Raw genomic sequence first — 20,554 nt, 5'->3', positions numbered from 1 at the left:
TTTACGGTGAGATGCCAAAACAACACTTTCTAGATAACCCTGTCTTCCTTTGACTTTCTAGGAACACCTCTATCAATCTTAAACATCTTAAAATATGGGTTATAAAGTTATATATCACAATAGTTTTGAAGATAAAGCAATACTCCACTCCATGAGCTTTATGAAATTATCCCAAGTTTGACTTGTGTAACTAGATAACAGATTAGATTTGGTTTGGAGTAAACTGCCATCCTGACCCACCCTCCTCCCCCACCTCCTCCCCCTCCTCGCTCCTCCCAACTTGAACGCACCCCCCCATGTACTCTTGAACTCATGTTTCTTTTCCAATCATTCTCAAGCTTGTCAGCTCCTCCTCATCTTCTTCTCTGTCACCTCACTTTATCACAGCGTTTTTCTCTTGACTTTGTTCAGAGCTTTTATATTATATTATAGGACTTTAAGCCATGCAAGCTGCATGGCTGTATGAGTGGAAATGTTTGTCAGCGTCTGTCAGTCCACCACTTTGGTCAACACCAAAGTCTCTCCTACATTCATGGTCCCCTGCAGATGAACTCGGTGATACCCAGGTCAAAACTTACATTTTTCAAATACTTAAAAAGCGGTGGATTAATTATAAGTCACCATTCGTAAATATTTCCTGGAAATTTCAGTTTGTATGTCTGTATATTGTTGCGGGACTGGTAAGATAAATGACAGATAAATGCATTTAACATTTGTTCTTTTATTAATAGTGAATCCAAATAATGGTATTATTCAGTCATAATTCAATTTGCTATGCCTTTTTGCAAATACAGGATTGTGTTATTTAGAACATTTTTTAAAATCAAACTAAGAAGATAACCTTAATCCTAAACAATCTGTGCATCTTAACCATTAACCATAAACCCTTTGTAGCAAACAGAGGATGGTTGAATCAAACTTTTTCTCTGTTCTTTTTAGAAACAAATAAACAACCACACCTACACAACTAATTGTGGCCCTCACTGCTATTCATCTTTTAGCGAGTTGCTGAGGCAGTCTAACTGGTTAACATTTCCTAAAATTAAGCTGACGGTTTCTTTTGCACAATGTGGCCTGCGACTGAGAAGAGTCTTTCTGCTCCCTAGTAAACTGAAGCCTTTTTTTCTGATTATCCTCACTGACGAGTGGTTTTCTTAAGGCTACACAGCTGTTTAGTCCTGATCCCTTGAGTTCTTTTCACATGTTCTTAAGTGATCTCTGATCACTTAAGATCTTTTTCCTGCCAGATTTCTTTCTCGAAAAGATGATGGTTCATCACTGTGCTTCCAGGTTTTAAGAATGTGTTGGACAGTTCCTGACCTAATTTTCAGCGGTCTCTGAAGTTGTTTTCTTTTCTTGATGCAGACCAATAACTTGACCTTTCTGGAACAGAGAACCATCTATTCCACAACCACAGGATATGTCTTCAGACATGGTTGTTTAAGAAATGAGAAGCTACTCACTGCATCAGTGAGGGTAAAATAATTTGTTGCCAGCTGATACTTACTAACCATTGCAGTAAATACCCAACAGAAGGCTCTTAAGCTAATGCTTTGTTAAATCGATTATAATCACACACCAGATATTGGTAAACAAATTATTCAAGTTGAAAATCTGAACTGATGTGTTTGGTGAGAATAAAATGACATAACTATGGTTAGTGGAAACAAAAATCATCAACCCATTGAGGACTTGATTCCAAATCAAGTACAAAATTGAAATCACAGGATGATCTAACTTGTGTGAATTTTATTAGGCAACTCATAATGTAACTCAGTAGTGTGGATGGCCCCAATAGTGCCTGTACGCAGTCCCCACAATGTCTGGACATTTTCCCTATAAATCGGAGGACCGTTACCTATTGGATCTCCCCCCCAGACCATGATCAGGGCATCAGTTAGCTCCTGGACAGTCTGTGGCGGTGGCATCGGACCATTGGACAAATGGATTTAGGTCAGAGGAACAAGAGAGTCAGTCAATGGGATCAATGCCATTGTCATCCAGAAATTGCCTACACACGAGATGGGCATTGTTCGGTTCCAGGGGGAACCCAGGGCCCACTACACCAGTGTAAGGTCTTACAATCACTCTGGGGATTTAATCCTGGTACCTAACACCAGTCAGGTACCTTTGGCTATGGCATGGACGTCTGTGCGACCCTCCAAGGATATGCCATGCAAGGCCATGACTGACCCACCATCAAACTGGTGATGCTGGATGATGTGACAGACAGCAAAACGTTCACCAGACTCCTTCATGCCTATCACATGTGCTCAGTGTGAACCTGCTCTCATCTGTGAAGAGAACAGGAAGCCAGTAGTGAACCTGACAATTCTGGTGTTCCCTCGTGAATTCCAGTCGACTCGCACAGTCCTGTGCTGTGAGCACAGGTCCCACTAGAGGGCTCAGGCCCTCTTGCCACCCTCATTAAGGCTCTTTCTGACGTTTTGGTCAGAAACATGCACACCGGTTGCCTTGAGGTCATTGTGAAGGGCTCTGGCAGCACAGTTCAGATACTGGTCCTGCTGCTGGGTTGATGCCTCTCTATGGCCCTGTCTAGCTCACGTTGTCTAATGGCCAGTAGCCCTGTATCTCCTCCAAGATCTTAAGACTGTGCTGGGTGACAGAGCAAACCTTTTTGCACATATGGATGTGCCATCCTGGAGGAGCTGGACTACCTGTGCAACCTGGTTATACTTTGTATATTTCGGTTCTTTTTACATTGTTGGCAACCTGTGGACAGCAAAGGAAGTGCTTACTGTGCATATGACAATAAACATTTGAGTCTTGAAACTTGAATGCTACAAGTAGTGACAAGGATGCCAGCAGGACACAGAACTGGAGAATAATCAGTCAGGAAGGATAAGGAGAGAGCAATTGTCACCACATACAAAACCATTTTCTTTTGGGGGGTTTTGCCTCTCCACTGCACCTGTTGTCACTTTGCTGTCAACATGTTGATTGGGCCACAGTGACTATAGACCCAGTAAGTGCTGACTGACAGAAATCAGTGAGGAAACAATCTTTTAGAAAGTTTACCCACTTTTTGGTTGAATCAACAGTTTCTGGCCATGCCCCCTCCCTCAGCCCTGTTTCTTATTCCCTGCCCCCTCCTCTCCTTCCCTGGCTCCTCTCCTCCCTCGTCTCCGGTCGCGTCTCGGCAGCCTGTGCCCCTCAGAGCCTCATTGTTGGTCCACAGTAACCTTTGTTGGATTACCCAAGCCTGGGCCACATTAGCAGCACAATGCTGAGCCTCCGCTAGTTTTCTCTTCTCTCTGCTCTCTACTCCTTCCCCCTCTGCCCAGCCTTAGTTCTTTTCTCTTGTATGCTTCTCTCTAGTTCTGTATTGTTTTGTTATTTTCAGGAGGTTATTTTTCTCTGGCTAGCTTCCTTTTAGCAGACTATAAACATTCTCAGCTGTTTGAATCATAACTCCGCAAGTTAGTAATGACACCTTAATTACCATCTCACACTCACAGCAGTATTAGGGTAGATGAGATTTTGGGGGTCGGATGGGTGTGGTGGAATACTATATCATATTGATGTCAGTGCTGATCTAGCAGCATAATTAGAAAGGGACTATTTTTGGGATGGGGTTAGAGGTAGACAATGGTGCTGGTCCAGTCAGCATTGTTGCTAGCCCCAGACAGTCAACATTTTGTAGAGGGGGAGGGGTCTGTAGATATATATGTGTGTGTGTGTGTGTGTGTGTGTGTGTGTGTGTGTGTGTGTGTGTGTGTGTGTGTGTGTGTGTGTGTGTGTGGAGACACAGTTTCAGACTCAGACATCACCCAAAACAAAGCCTTATGGGAATGGAGACAAAGAATCGAGTAAGCAAACTGTCAAAGATTGATGACACAGTGGTGCAAGAAATCAGGCCAGGAGAGAGAGAGGGGGAGAGATAGAGAAGGAGAGAGAGAGAGGGGGAGAGATAGAGAAGGAGGGAGAGAGAGGGGGAGAGATAGAGAAGGAGGGAGAGAGAGAGAGAGAGAGTAAGAGTAAGGTGACACACATAATAAAATGATATCCTTGGATGTGTGGGAAGAATGAAGAGAATGAGAAGGTGAAAGCGCACATATCAATCGGGACACAAGACACAAATAGACATGATAAATAGTTCCTAGAGTAACTGTCTCCACTGTCTCATGTCTTTGTTTTGTGATTGCTAAGTCATGTCCCTTCCAGTGGACCAACATCAGATGCTATTTCAGAAGAAAAATGTATGATAGTGAATGCAGAGAGACAAACAGTCATTTTTTTCAGTTTGAACTATGAATTACCCTTTTTGTATGTCAACTGAAAGATAATGTTTTAACCTCATGTTTAAATTAGCCTCCCAAAATGCCACAAAAACAGCATTCTCATGATCTGATAATGGATCCCCACAGCTACTTTTCAACTGATGCAGTGTTTACTCATTATCCACAGAACAAACTCCCCATCGCTCATTCAAAAATGTAGTATGGTTTTACTAATGCAGAGGAAGTCTGCTTGAAACATCATTATTAAGCATGTGGGTGACTGTGTGTGTGTGTCCATAGGAATTTGTGTGAGGCGGTGGGTGCGGCTGTATGTGCATGTGACATTATGTGTGTGAGAATGTGTGGGAGTGTGTTATTGTCTGGTGTCTGGCTGACGTGCATCTGGGCCTGGGGTAATAAAAGGAGCAGAGGGAGAGGGGGACAGAGGGACTGTGTGAGACAAAGCTGGGGGAGTGTGTGATCTGGTGGGAAGTGGGTGGATGGGTTTGAGGTCGCATGGGGTCAAGAGACTGGAGTCCCTTTCAGGCCCTTCCCCCTCTGGCATAGCCGGGACCTTCCTCTTTCTGGTGTTCTTCTTCACTCCGGTCATTTCCAGTCAGAGCTGCTCAGCTTCCTGCTGCTTCCAGAATACTTCTTCTTTTCTAGGTGGTGCTTTATGGAGGACCAAAGGTGCCATATATACACATACATGTTAAGATGTGTTGCTAAGTAATCATGTATTTTCTCCACTGTTAATTCCTGTTTTACAGTTTTCTTTTCACCATATCCTCAATGCTCCGTGACATAAAATCATGGGAGTCCCAAAACAGTATGATTTATTTAAATTCAAGAAGTGTAAAGTTTTTAAAAAAAAATTAATTTCTGCATCAAACTGTAATCAGTAATTATGCAATTGTTTACACTTTAAACTCAGGGTTCAATCTATTCCTATTTTCAATAATCAATTCAAGTACTTCTCAAGCATTTTTAAGATGCATTTCCAAGCTTGTCCAGCACTGTACAGCTATGGCATATTACATATTATGTACACACAAATAATTATTTGATATTTCACATTATTTCACATTAAATCAAAAGTTAGCTGATGACAACCAAAGTGGCATGATGGCACTTGGCTGATCGTCCATATGGATCCTTTTTTGAAACTGGGTCTCAGTGTGGAAAAATCTGAAAATGTTACCCATTTTCCTGTGTACGGCAAATCTTCAAACTTTCCGAAACGATGACGCCATCGCCCCACCCCTCGACCTCTAGCCTTCGACCTCTGAACCCCGCGACGTCTCATAACAACAACAATGGCGGACTACCGCTTATGTTCATGTTTCTTGCAACTTACTCGCCTTGCAGTTGAGTGTGAGTCGCAGCAGCAGTTCGACCTCATTATTGTTTTGGTACATGTTAACTAGGCCTGATATTCCACCTTGTCGTCTGTGTGAAAGAGTGAAAGGGCAGAATTAGGTGACAGTTCTGGTCCACCTCTGATCTGCCAGCAGAGGTAGTAACAGTGGCGAGATAACGTCTGCGTGCAAGGGTAAGCTGGGAGCACAGGACAGGGGTGTTTCGGTCTGATGGATCTGAACAAATCCTCATCAAATAAAAGAGAAATATCCCCCACTTCAACCCACAAAGTACTATTACAAGACCATATAACAGTAATGTGGTAGTAGTTAGTCTCTTCATCAGTGTAGAGTATATAAGGAAAAAACTACATGCAAAAAATATGAAAATATTTATGCATGGAAAATTCATCCAGTCTGTCCTACTGACTCTTCATCTCACTTTCGTCCAAAGAAAAATATATATATAGATATAGATGATATAGATAATTATTCATCTCAAATCCTGTGTCACTGTGGTATGCCTGACACACCTAGTGAGTCAACTGGATTAGCAAATGAGTGTGACACTAAGCTGTGTGTATACAGTATGTGGGTGTGTCATCAGCACATCAGTGGAGCAGCTGGAAAGTGTGTTAATGAGCGACATGAAGCTCTTAACTGACAAGAAGTGATTAGTGATTGTGTGTGTGTGCGTGTGTGTGTGTGATCCAACACAGATTAAATATGGGTGTTTCCCATCCGTCATCAGCCTGCAGCCTATCTGTAATAGAGGAGTCTGTGCGTCTGTTGTCATAAATAAATCTTCATGACAAGTTTAAGATCTTAACCTACTTTGACTACATACGACAGCAAAGCACTACAGAGCTGGGTTGGGTCCTATCTGGTCAGCGTAGACTTACATTTGATGTGATGGGAGCCACGTTCAGCCATGTATTCTCACTACCTGGTTGTTTTCAAAGCTGCAGACGAGGCCAGAGGTTCCAGGGTAGTAGTATGGTTTAACTAGAAAAACCACTGCTGCTTATCAGGGTTGAGATTTTGTAAAAGTCAACATTTGATATTTGTACTGGTGAAACAATGTGATATGAGAAGCATTTTATTTGAATTTTCTCATTAAAGGAATGACTGCTGTCAAGTACCTGCTGTTAGTGTATGATATTCTGAGGTGCTGGAAAAGTGTTGAGAGGATTTGCTGGATATCTATGAGACCACAGTGTGAGTGTGATATACAGAGCAGTATAATTATGTACACAGCATAAACTAAACAGACACTACAGAAAATGATCGGACATACCTTGGGGCGCGATGTGTGTGAATTACCAGTGTGCTCCTGTTAGCATCATGGAATATGTTGTGTATGTTGTTGTGGAAGGTACATAAATTCTAAGACACTAGTCTTTTTGTCGCACATGAGCTGGGCTGCAGCCAGTTAATCTCATCATCGATTAATCTGTCGATAATTTAATACAGTAATTCATTTTCATGACTAACCAATGAATCCTTTAGTCTGTGATTGCAAAACAACTGCTCATAACTTACCACAGTGATATCCTTAAATTGCATCTTTGTCCCACTATTCAACTTATTGAATAGTGATTGCAGCTGTAGCTGGGAGGTGTCCCAGATGCAACATCTGATGTTTCCTCTATGATACACTGCATGGGATAAAAATTGGTTGACACAGCCAACGCCTGTTTTCATTCTTCATGCTCTTTGTCTGTTGAGTCAGGCTGATATTGTGTGTTCTGAACCTGATATGAACCTGATAAAAAAGAGTTGTCTACTGTCATTACAACTTCCCAAGGACAGTCGGTAGAAACCCAGACAAGACAGAATTAAGATTTAAGTTTCTGGATCCATATGGCCACAAGGGATCATATTACATCAGTTTTATCCTTTGCCCATGGTCATGTGGATCTGTGTGGACTGTGTATGCAAGCCTGAAACACATGATTCTGTTTGCGGACATAATTTGTGTGAACATGTCCACCTATGTGTGTGTTCACCCTGTGACACGATTACTCGTAAGTTATTATTGTACTATGGAAGCACACAATGTACCAGCATCACCTAGTGCCATCTACTCATTTGTATTGATTTGATTTGATTTGCATTAAACAAGTGTTCGGATCTCACATATCTCCACACTGCAAATCAACTGTCAGTTTTCTACCCAGAAGTGACTGTTGTTAGCACGATGTCACAGTGATTCAGTCTATAAACTTAGCACCAGCCCTGTGGCTGTCTGCTGTTTTTCCTGTGAGATTTTACTTTGTCTGGCAGAATGAGTTTGGACTCGGGTGTCTGACTTCTGCTATCCACTGGTGAAGCTGTGGCTGCATGGCATTAATCGGGATAATGAATTAGAAATGGTCAAAAGTGATGATAACGGTGTCCTGAATTATTAACTAGGTACTTATGTTTGTAAGGTTAATGAGTGCTGCCTTGACCTGATGATGTCAAGACAGTGGCAGTTTTAGTTTTTGCCCATCAGCATCAAAGCCAGCAACGGTATGTCAGAATGGACTAATATTGGGGGTGCACAATATGGATTATTTTATTTAGACGCTACCAATAGCTGATGATCACCTGCTTCTTACTGCCGAAACCATTAATAGTTTCACGTGTTTGTGGTTTAAAAGTAAATTTGTACCATGTAGTTTACCCCTGAGGGTAAAAGGCTAAGATGTAGTGGGCAGAGACGGATGATTTATTATTCATAGCTCTAATTAACTCTTTATTGTGTTAAAGTCCTAGACTTTTTTCCTCCTCTCCGAACACATGGCATGTTACAATTGTGTCATGACTTCAGCAAGACATGTGTGGCTCTACACATGTGCACCCTCCCTCAGCCCTAGTCTGACTTTCCTGCCACCAACCCTAGCAGAATGATGGAATGTTGGTGCATATAGCTGTCAGCTCAGAGTTTAAGTGGGAAAAATCTAAATGTACAGAGATGCACATGTGTATATATATAACCATAAACTGTACATATCATATCTGTAGGACCCTGACCAGCTGTTCGCTCTGAGTATCCAGACTCGGCACAAACATTTATGTACAAGAGTGAAGATAAAATGTCTTAGTAGATATGCAGATCACTATCATCAGATATTCTGGTCTAACACTTCTAAAAGAACTAATGATGTCAGTCTGTGTGTATGATACGTGTGTTTGTCACGTTGAGATTATGATGATTATGATGATGATAAACTTGGTGACGAGGCAGGTAATCCCCAGCAAGCAGCTGTGTGACGTCAGATCACTGAGCTGATGGAAACTCTATGGATTAGCTCTCATAAACACACACACACTGACGGAATTAGTCATTTATACTCTCTCTGGCAGCCAGACGAAGTAGTTCACTGTCAGACGTGTGGATACCAACAGAGGCCAGATAGAACAACACAGAGGAACTTAGTCGCTTTTTGTGTCTTTTAATTATTTACTTTTTTCTTTAACTGTGTCCCTTTTGGAAGTTTCAATTTTTCATTTTTGCGTGAAGTTTGGTTTGCGCAACTGTGACCTCTGACTGTGAGAATGACAATCATCTGTTTTTCAAAGTGAGCCTCTAATATGTTTATTCTCCAGGTTAACTCAAAGTATTTGCCGATCTCTCATATCTGTTGGGATCTAACAGTCACTGTAGGAAACACTGAATTTAAAAAGCTTGTGTTGTGTCTTGCAGTGTGCCCACCGTCCCTGTGAAGAACCTCAATGGATCCAGTCCTGTTCACCCTGCGCTGGCTGGTAAAAACACACACTAACCATGAGCGGTTACAGGTTACATATAGAGAGGGCTGAGAACTGTTCACAAGAGCGGCAGATCTATTTCTCCTCTGACCAGATTCACTCTGCTGTATTTCAGGGATCACAGGTATCCTGATGAGTGCGGCGGCTCTGCCCGTGTGTCTGACCAGACCTCCTAAACTTGTGCTGCACCCTCCGCCTGTCAGCAAGAGCGACATCAAACCCGTACCAGGCTTTGGCCACTGCTGCAGGAAGACCACCAAGAAACAGGCTCGCAAGGGTAAGCACTATAATGAAGATGAAACACGGAAAAGACATAGTTATGATTCCACAAGTGCATTAGTTTGATGAAAGGCGTCTATTTGTACACCCCGATGTGCTCGGTATGAGCCAGGGTCTCTTTGTTTATCATCAGCTTGTCTACAGAGTTAGAGGCATTCATGCTGACAGGTGTCCAAGTTATTCACCAGCAGGTGTCACTCAAAGAACTGTGACCTTTTTTAAAAATTTATTTAATATCTGTTTTTTTAGTTTCCAATAACACAAACTTAACAACAGGAACAGTAAATATACAGGAGATATAAACCATAGTATGTAGCTGCATTACATGCAAATAACTGACATCTCTCTTAATCCAGTTACTGTAACAGAGTGATATTTATTGCTTAGCCTCTCTACATATCCAATCAATCACAGTCTTACGGAATATGTTTGCCTATTTTTATGGAGCCTCATGGCGCGAACATCAGCTTTTCCATGTTGGCTGGTGCGTGCCATCTCTTATCAACATAGTGTAGGTGGGAAGTTGTGCCTATTTCCAGTTGAGTTGCATTAATCTGCATGCCAAAAGTGTTATGAGCCTTGGCAAAGTGGTGATGAGTCCTGTCCCAGTACCACAAATACAGCCAACACTGGATCAGGTGCTCCAGAATATCAGACAGAATTCTAAATATAGAGTCCCTCAAACTTGGTGATTTGGTGCACAGCTAGAACATATGCACCAGCTAGGCAGAAAATAATGGTCACACAGAGGATCTGTATTAGGAAACATTTTGGAAAGCTTTACCATTTACAGCTTTGGACTTTTTCCTTTCCCTTTATCATTTCCTCTCTGTTTAACTGTTTGCTCTCCGTTCTGTCTGCAGGTAAAACTCCAGAGGAGGTTGTAAAGAAGTACCTGCAGAAAGTGAAAAGTTCACCAGAGGAGGTATAAACAGTGTTTGTATCTCTAGCTTTCACTCCTACGACACATTATGTTGTTTTCACATTACATGATAAAGATGGACATGGTTTTCATGATGTTATTTCCCTCCCTTGTCTTACCTAGGACTGTACCATCTGTATGGAGCCGCTGGGGGGTCCGTCTGGATATAAGGGTCCAGGGGTGGGGCCTGTGTCTCGGGCAGAGTCAGTCGGGCGACTAACACAGTGTGGACACCAGTATCATTTCCAGTGTCTGGTGGCCATGTATAATAATGGCAACAAGGATGGCAGGTAAGTTACTAAAGACTCTGATGTCTCTCAGTTTTCTAGCAAAAAAGCTCTTTGATTAAGCTTGTCGTCTCTTCTCAGTCTTCAGTGTCCCACCTGTAAAACCATCTATGGCGTAAAGACAGGCAACCAGCCAGCAGGGAAGATGGAGTACCACGTCATCCCTCACTCTATACCAGGGCATCCTGACTGCAAAACCATACGCATCATCTACAACATACCACCAGGCATTCAGGTACTCCAAGAGGACTGACAGCATGTGGTCTGATTCTCAGTTACGGTTTATGGCTGCTCAGAGTTGGGTCGATCAGCATTAGTGCCTGCTGAAGTTAATGTCTTCTCTTTTCAGGGACCAGAGCATCCGAACCCAGGAAAGCCCTTCACTGCCAGAGGCTTTCCCCGACACTGCTACCTCCCAGACAGTGAGAAAGGACGCAAGGTGAGTGCAGGCTGACATCTTGTGATCCATTCTTAATACAGGTATATTTTAAAGGTACATTTTGAAATGAACCCGTTGTCCTTACCTTTACCCTAATCTGCCATCAGGTACTCAGACTGCTCCTGGTAGCGTGGGACCGCAGGTTGATCTTCTCAGTTGGTACTTCAAGCACTACAGGAGAGTCTGACACCGTCATCTGGAACGAGGTACATACAGAATGTCATTCTGGAGCTATTCAACATACACGTGCTGGCTCAGCTTGCCTTGGCCTGACAGGGCACATCAGCCCAGCACGGCAGGGAGATGCATTGCCATTAAAACAGGGCTCCCTGCTCAAAGTTGTCTGTTAACTGATGATGTGCTTGTGAATAGTAGTGGCCATCAAAGAATATCAAAGAAAAGCAGCTAACACTCTGCCAGTGTGGTCACATTTAATTTCCTGTCACTTCTTCACAATAAAAGTCCCCAGATCTGTATTGATTCAGAGGCTTTTATTATGAAGCAAAATCTGGAAAGGCTACCTTTTTCAGCAGCAGTCAGTGAACATGACTCCTGAAACAACTACGTGAACATGACAAAACAGTAAAATACAGCCAATTTCTGAACAGCACACCCTTATTTGAGGTGGGGCGACATCTAGCTCGTAAGCAGTAAGACAACACTGCAGCCTGTTTGGAGGTGATGAACCGTTTGCAGCTCAGGTCAACTCAGTGCGTAAAATTGGTTAATGGAAAAGCAAATCAGCATGGCCAAAAGTGCTAGTGAAAAAGCCCCATCAGAGACTGTAACTCAAGGATGAATTCGATTGACTGTAGTTTGTGATTAGTTTACATCAAGTTTGCTGCTATTGAACAAAAAGACAACATTCTTTCTTTGTCTTCAAGGTCCACCATAAGACAGAGTTTGGCTCCAACCTGACGGGCCACGGCTTCCCCGACCCCGGACACCTTGACAATGTCCTGGAAGAGCTGCGAGCTCAGGGCATCGAAGAGGACGATGGACTGATGGAAAAGTGAAAGGACAAGCAAGAAGGAGGAGATATCCACGTGAGAGCAGTAAAATGGGTGGCAGAGAGAACGAGGAGTAGAGGAAGAAAAATCTGGCCTAACCACGAAAATATGAGAAGCAGGAGACCGCGGACTGAGACACACTCTCTCTGCCAGCACTTAAAAGGGGTGCAGGGGGACATTTTGGGTTACACAAGACGTTTTCAAGCAAGCACATCAACAGAGGTGAGAGGGAGTCTGAGGAAGCTGCGGTACAGAAAGAAAAGTCCCGTGGAGCACGAGGAGGCGATGAAACCAGCAGCAGGAATAATGACACTCATGGTCTTAGGTACTAAACAGCTAGGTACTAAATCTGGACAAGTGCGAATGAATCAGTACTAACCTTTAGGACAAAAACAAGTTGGCTTTACTGAGAGAAAGAGTAAGATGTTAGAGCAGTTCAAGGAAAACTGGAAAAGAAAGGACAAAGAGAGAAAGCGTTTGGAGCGGTGGGGGAGGGGACGGGTGAAAGGAGAGCAGGAATGACGTAGCAGAAAGAGAGAAAGGTGGTGTACGAATGTAGCCTAGGATAGGTGTAGAGGAAATCTAACTTGTATGGTACTTTAGCTATCACTGAAAAACACAAGGAAACGAAAAAGAGGGATGAAGGTTAAGAGAGACAGACGGTGCGCTGGTGTTCCGACCACCTGCTCGTCTGTGGGTGAAGTTTAGTGCTGCTACTCCCTCCTGTGGTGACAGCAGAGGACTACAGCTCATCCTGCTCACTACTGGGACAAATCAAAATGTTACTATGAGTTATCCACCTGTGTTACTTTTTTATTATTACTATAATCCTCATGTATCATCATTCCATACTTTTGACTTGATGGGTTTTATATGACCTAGGCTTTGTATGTTTTCGACCAAACGAAGGCTTGTTATTTGAGCCTATTTGGAGTCTTACTATTGAGCCACAGTGGTACGCGTTAACATTAGATACACAGGTACCAGTATTTACTTACATATGTTTGATTTTATTTTTGTCTCTTTCGATGGTTCATATGGTTTCGGTGGATGGGGCACCATTGAGAGAAAAGTGAGATGTGAATAAAATGTGATGAAGGTGAGCAGTTTGGGGGGTTTGCCTTGGACTTAAATGCTGAGGATTTGCTTTAAGGCCTCAGGTTTTTAGTCGTAGTTGAATGAGCTTCACTGTCAGTGCTTCAGAGAAATGAACCGATGTGCTGGTCTCAAAGCAGGACAGTCTTTCAGACTGAGCAGGGCGTTGAACAGTTGAGGAGGATGGAGAAGATAAGATGTAGATCTGAGGCAGAGGTCATGGCCTGTTCTGCCCAAACACAAAGAGCAGAAGAATCAAACCCTCAGTTCTCAAATACATTTTTGTTTTGAGTACCAACCAATTCTGGTAGAAGCACATGACTAAACAGGCCTCTGTTAAAAGGGACAGATCACTGAAACACGGAAATTCAGTCGTTATCTACTCAACTCCATGTTTGGTCCACAGAACATTTCTGGAGCTTCACAGCCAAACCGTGTTGCTGCAGTCTTAAAACATTTAAAAAAAAAACAGATAAATGGCTCCTTACAGCTTCACCAGCGTAATCTAAGTCTCCAGAAGCCCAAAAAACACATTCTGTATTTTCAGCATAGGGCTGAATGGATAATGCTAACATTTTCATTTTTAGATGAACTTTCCCTTTAAGGTCCCATATCAAAAGAAACTCCTCCCATCTTACGTGTCATCAAATATGGTTAAGACAGATTGAACTGTTCCACATTCTTAGATGAGACGTTAAATTTCAAGTTCACTAAACTAGTTTTCAACCACAAGACAGAGTGAAACGCATGACTGTACGTCTGCACCACAGTAACAGTGTAAATGCACAAAGCCAGAATGTAAATTCACAACATGGGAGCTTCAAGTGGCTTCAGGAAGTTAATATCTGATTTTCACCCCTCCTGACTGATCAACACACTGCCCAGTCTCTTAAGTGTGGTCTGTAAATGACCCCCTGTTACAATGTTACGAGACCAGTGTGTGTGTGTGTGTGTGTGTGTGCATGTGAAAGAGAATCTGTGTACTGTGTATACTACCAACATGCTCCTGGTTTAGGGTATTATTTCGGTACTCCGTGGGAATCACATCATCCTTTAGCTCTGATGATGCTCGATGGTCCCTGTGCAGCGATGTCCTCATTTAGATTTTTTAACATGAAACATAGTTACAACTTTCCTTTTTTTAGTAGCATTTTATTCTTGACACTATCAATGAGAAAAGAAAGAGAGCCTTTTTTTTTCATTTTGTACACGTATGTTTTATTGACTATGCCTTTTTGTCATTTGTTACAATTGGTTAAAAAAAAAAAGACAGTGTTATTACATACGTCTCTTTTTTTCATGTGTACAGAAGTCAAACTGATTCGCATCATCTTTTCTCTGGAAAAGGAATTTGATGGTAGACTTTTATCTGAGTGTGAAATATAATGAATTCTAATAGGAAGTCACTACCTTGTACCCTTGCTTTTCTGTGAGGTAAAGAAACTGTCATTTACTACATGTCATCCGCACTGATACTGTTCTGCAATCTATCTGCTGGAGCTCTCAATATTTTTGACCCTCAGAGTTTTCTTAGCAGATTCCTTTGGTGGGAAATTTGGTCCGTGTCAATAGTCCACCCTGAATTTAGCAGCAGAAGTCTTCGAGTGCATGTGGCATGGTGAAAATGATTGTTTTAAATGTTGAAAAATATTTAAAAAAAAAAAAAAAAAAAAAAGATTAGTTTCCTCTTGTGGCAGTTTGCTTGCTCTGTTGGCTCAAACACTGCACAATGAATTAGGAAAACAATGATTCTGTATGATCACTGAGTTACCAATGTTGCTTTCAATTTGTCTTTTTGGTATTAAAAGAATGACTTTGAGCAGTGAACAACACAATTTGACATAAATGTCATTGCTAGTTCACTTTCTATTTTCTCCACATGCTGAATTGGATGAATTAAATGTAAATTAAATTAAAGGCGATGATTTTGTGATTTCGGGGTTAAAAAGAGGAATTATTAACCTTGTACCTCAAGTGTCTTTGGAAGAGACCAATGTTTGACTTAAAGGTCATGTGATCGATCGTTTGCAGCGTCTGAAACCATGTGATCGATGTAGCGACCGGCTGCGACTCGTCACTCACCATTTCAGCTCTGTGCCACCTTTAAATGTCAGTTTCTTTCCCATCACTGGTTCTCGTCCCTGGTGAAGGCCATATCTCATCCAGATGTGTGTGACTAAGGGCCCTCTGTGTCTTCTTGTTTGTGGGGTGGGGGTGGGGAAGAGGCGATCATTGGTGCTGGTGCAAAATAATTGCTGGAGTATGAGTGATTAATACATGAAAAAATAAAGGATGAATGAAACTTATTTCTCTGTTGTGGTGGTCTGATTGTAATCACTGTCGTGAAAGATCGTCTAAGATATAATGATGAAGAAAGAAAACATGCGAGTGTTAAACCTAATGTGTCCACAGTGTCTAGCAGCTCGGCTGGTACAATGTAGGGAGGCCAAAAATTCCCACGGTCCTCCGCTCGAAGGTTACAGCGCCCCGCGTCGATTATCTGCCATTACACAGATTCGATTTAATAGCTTGTTTGACGTATTAAGATAAGCTTCAGTTGGCAGACTACAAAATGATTACTCCATAATGAACACTTGGCGCCATAATAAAACTGTTCCAGCTGTTTTCCCTGGAGCCAATGATACCAGTATGGAGGACGAAACATCACTGATGCATTAATAAATAGATGAGTACAGGAATAAATAAACAGAATAAGTGATTAATTGTTTATACACTTTCATAAACCTACATTACCAATTTAATTTTATCTATCTGTGTTTATTCATACAAATAAATTAAAAACCTGCTGTCATGAAACACGCAGTTGAAAAGAGCCGAATGGTAATCGCCCAGAACAGCAGCAGTGACAGAGCTCAGTCCAAACCTCTGGTCCACCAGAGCTGATCCTGTTGCTGAGAATGCAAAGAAAAGCAGTATTTCAGTAGAATAAGCATTTTAATGTGTCAAGTCGGATAAATATGATCGGAAACAGTTTCAATTGAGTTTCACTTGCCAGGTTTTTCCAGCAAGTTTCGTACCCTGGAATGTGTAAAGCTGGACAAATATTGGAGGGGGAGCCTCTCCAACAAAGAGAAAGAGAGAGGGACACAATGAAACTGCTGTCTTCCTCCCGTCCTCTTTGTTTATGTGCTAACACTTAGCACAAGCAGTAAGGCAAAGTGAAGACCTGCAGGGCTTCAGTATTTAGTGAAAGGAACATGTCATTCCACTTTTCACGACGACATGAATGTTTTTGAAGGACAACCAGACGTACATTTCCCAAATCTAATGAATCTACAGGAAACATATGGATACTACTCAGGGTATGAGTTGAATATATCGAAAACACAAATTCTTTAATCTGATTATTCTTGGTTATTTTTATTACACCACTTGTGTGGACGTGGCATTTTATTTAACAAAACCTCGGTTGCAAAATTAGCTGGTCTGGTGTGGACAGGGCCTGATGAGACTCAATGGAAACAAATGGAAGGGAGCTACAGGGCGATCAGACCGTCTACTGGGGGCTCTGAGACATGCAATGGACACTGTAGTAGCATGTTACAGTCAAAGGGCTAAGGACTAAGAATACTGTGAACGTGGTGACGAGAGCAGATCTTTACCTGATCCAAGTTTGACTGGCAGCGAGTACAAAGAACTGTTACAAGGAAGTGGCTTAAGTGAACGCCCCAAAAACAGGTTCTATGGCTGGAAACTGTCCAAGACATGTTACCATGTGAGAGTCAGACAGGGTGCACTGAATGACACCTGGAAACATGGAATATCTGTATGGCTCATGACACAGACTAAATACAGGTCTAACTGTAATATAATAGGATGAATATTGAAATGTCTCCAGAGAACTCTGTTTTTGTTGTTGTTTTTCTACTTCTTGTTTGTTTTAGTGCATCCTTCTGTTGATGTGTTGTCTGTTGCTGGTTATAACCTTGTGAAAATGCAAGTGCACTTCATGTATTCCGTATACGAATATCAGTGCACTAGTAATGTACTTGAAGTGTACAATCGCAATACTTCTGTGGTCTAAATCGACCCACAAGGTTTACTTTAGGTGTACGAGAAGTAAACTTCAAATACACAACTAGTTTACATCCCAGTTTTATTTTGTAATGTTATGTGTACTAGTTATACACTTCTGGTCCATTTTTTAGTTTATGAAAGTATACTTTGAACTATGCTACAAGTGAACCTAAATGCACTCACTGATTACACAGTAATAGAAGCAGATTGTAACAGGTTTATAATGCATTATAAAACATGGGTGACAGACACTGTTACACAGTGGACATTTTATTTCTGCATACTGTTAGAGTTTATCTATAATTACCTGTTTTGTCGACCTTTCATCATCCTCTTCCACGTCATTCATCCACCTGCTGTTTGGCTTTGTCCTCCTCTTGACTGCGTCCAGATGTCTTGTCCTTTGGTGGATTCCTCCCTCTTCTAGCAGAGGTGGCTGTAGTTGTCTGTGTGAAACACTTTGGTGTAATGTCACAAATGGTCCTCATGCTATGTGGGATCTCATAGCTGAGCAACCAATGGGAGAACCCTATTGTTTTTGTGCCGGTTTATTAGGGTTCATGAAAATGGACCGTATTTCTTTTTTCTGCCTTTGTCCCACTTTACAATTTACCCACCATTCTTCATCCTCGACGTTGGGGCAGCGTGGAATCATTTCTGAAGATGCTTGCTGGTCTTCGGTACTCATCCAGCCAATTTTAACCAACTGTCACACTCTTGTCCTTGAAATGATATACATGGTAAAGGCCACTGTGATGCATAAATATTCTTGCATTTCCTGTTGTGGAAAACAATGACTTAGTCAGACAGGATGCACTTAATGAGAAATGGAAAAAAATGGAGCATCTGTATGGCTTATGACACCTCTTCCAAAAGGCAGTGGTGTATTTATGCTGATGTCCTATCTCTTACGCCATGATTTAACCAGCAAGGCACTTACTCACTTACTGGAAATGTCTTACATAATGTATCCCAAGAATTTTGGAAGCTCAGCTGAATTCAAAGTTCCCTTTTATTGTGAGGGATATTTAAAATGCCTTTAAAACACACTGTTTCTCACAGCGTGACTCTCGCGACAGCTTTTGACTCCAACGCAAACCTAAAGAATGGCTTGTATTTCCTTGTTTTGCCCCTGTATGTGCAGATCAAGCAACTTTTGCAAGAACGCAGCGTGACTCTTACTGGAATTAAAACCTTGGGGATTCTCTCTGACATGCAGTCTGTTATGTGACAGTGGACAGACTTGACAGTATTTTGGAACTGTGATGGTGTCACCAGTGTTCAAAAGTTCTAAATGCAGCATCTGGCCAATTCAGTGCCAGGTAACTGGTAAGACACTCAGAGAAACGGTCATGTCTCTGAAGTGTTTGTCCCATTGCTTTGTAACACAAAGCAGTTTAATGTTTTGATGTTTTGACCATCATCACAGAGGTGGCAGATCCTATCCATACCATCCACCTGAACTTCCAAATGAGAGAGATCATTTCACTCATGCAATGCCAGCTTCATTTAATGAGCTGGTGTTTGTGGTCAAAGGGCCATCTCCTCTCAATGAAGCTTAGTCACTTCCGAATGAATATCAACACAACACCTTGGAGTCACCAGACACGTGTCCACATTGTGATTTGATACAGCAAACAGTGATGTGTGACTTGTTGAGATAACGAGGACAACAATGTCAGAGAGTGAAAGAAAGTTCTGGAAAGCTTCAACATAGCGAGCGTTCTACGCTCTGCCTGTACTGAACGGCACACTCCCTACCAGATTTTGGAATCATTTGTTCCTATTGGTGTTATAACTGCAGGATGAGATCAAGACTAGAAGCATCTAGATGTCATAACTGGCTCTTAGAGACTGTATGGGAAAGATTATGACACATGACGTTCAACATACACCTGCTCACACACTGGGGGCCAACCGTTGCATTGGAATCCAATATGGGCACTCTGATGAAGTATATTCACGGAAAACACAGTGTGCCCCAACAAAAATTGTTGAGGAACTATTTGAATAAGCAGAAAAACAAAACTAATAATAACTAAATAACAAAAGTTAAGGGGAATGGCATCCCCCATTGTCGGAAATATCACAGCTGCACACATGCTTGTCATTGCTGAGTCACGTGCACGTCTAAGTAACTGCTTCTGGTCTTACAGCATTTTTTGTTTGATGGCGTTCTGTATCAACATCAAAAATGTGATCGACTGAAGAAAACATACAACACTGCTGTATAATTGAAAGATGGTAAATTGTGTGATATTACTGACTTTGTAATTTTTGAACAAAAGTGAGCACATTGAAGCCCTGTCATGTGTGAAACAATCACTGTCGTGTTTCAGTTGAGCTACTTGCTAAATCTAACAGGCCTTGATGTAAAGATTCACAAATAAATGTGCAGAGTATGTTCATGTAGGGGGTTATAGGAAGACTGGAGACTTCACTGTCAGCCGGCCTGATATGATAAGAGTGAAATGTGCTGCTGTTGAAACAGTTTTGCCACACTTTTGCCAAATCCATATGAACGGACCTAAAAGAACAGCCAAGGAGTCATCACATGTACTGTGCTGTAACCAATGACTTGTGTTTCCATAAAGAGACTTTCGGCTTTTTTTTTTGTCATCAAAATCGTCCAAATGTTGATCTGTTTTTGTGAGAGTTAGTAACATTTTGCACTTAAAAGATCGGGTTCAGTTCCACTCATGTATCATTTGCTCCAAAACTGATGTGTCACTATGTAAAAAATGTATGCTGAATGAAGTTACAAAGTATTTAATAGGCCACTGTTTCAAATGAGTAATCACAACTAGGGGCCAGTATACTTAAACTTTCTGTACATGACATGAATACATTATTATACTTTTGTTACGTATAACTTAATTAAAAGATTAAGTACAAGTTTAAACCTAAATATACTTGGCACCTTTCTGTATAGTTGTCACTATAAGCCAAGTACAGTTTTGATAGGTACATAAAAAGTACACTGAAAGCTTATTTTCTTATTCTTTGTTGAAAAGATAGCACACTGGAATAAACTTCTTGTGTTGGTTCTCAAGAAAGCTGCATGTAGCGACGGCCACGGACAAGCAATTGGCCCCTGCACATCTGTAGTGAGCAGTGCACGACTCAAAC

At 41.7% G+C, this 20,554-nt stretch overlaps 1 protein-coding gene across 6 annotated transcripts in view; it reads left to right on the top strand.

The window, feature by feature from the left end:
• LOC119029141 (E3 ubiquitin-protein ligase DTX1-like) overlaps positions 1–13,856 on the top strand; it is a 46,489-nt gene extending 32,633 nt beyond the window's left edge. For 5 of the 6 annotated variants that reach the window (XM_037115783.1, XM_037115798.1, XM_037115790.1 and 2 more), the window contains 8 exons: positions 9,291–9,352; positions 9,471–9,632; positions 10,498–10,559; positions 10,680–10,846; positions 10,925–11,078; positions 11,193–11,282; positions 11,390–11,488; positions 12,167–13,856. In XM_037115783.1, the coding sequence (XP_036971678.1) occupies positions 9,291–9,352; positions 9,471–9,632; positions 10,498–10,559; positions 10,680–10,846; positions 10,925–11,078; positions 11,193–11,282; positions 11,390–11,488; positions 12,167–12,298 (928 nt within the window). In that variant the 3' untranslated portion in view covers positions 12,299–13,856. The remainder of the gene's footprint in view (positions 1–9,290; positions 9,353–9,470; positions 9,633–10,497; positions 10,560–10,679; positions 10,847–10,924; positions 11,079–11,192; positions 11,283–11,389; positions 11,489–12,166) is intronic. The other variant, XM_037115775.1, reaches the window with a different exon arrangement.
• The last annotated feature ends 6,698 nt before the right edge of the window (positions 13,857–20,554 follow it).

This window comes from Acanthopagrus latus, chromosome 1 (genome assembly GCF_904848185.1).
Source record: "Acanthopagrus latus isolate v.2019 chromosome 1, fAcaLat1.1, whole genome shotgun sequence".
NCBI lineage: Eukaryota > Metazoa > Chordata > Actinopteri > Spariformes > Sparidae > Acanthopagrus > Acanthopagrus latus.
The sequence above is the reverse complement of the archived record's forward strand: the minus strand, read 5'-3'. Positions and strand labels throughout refer to the sequence as shown.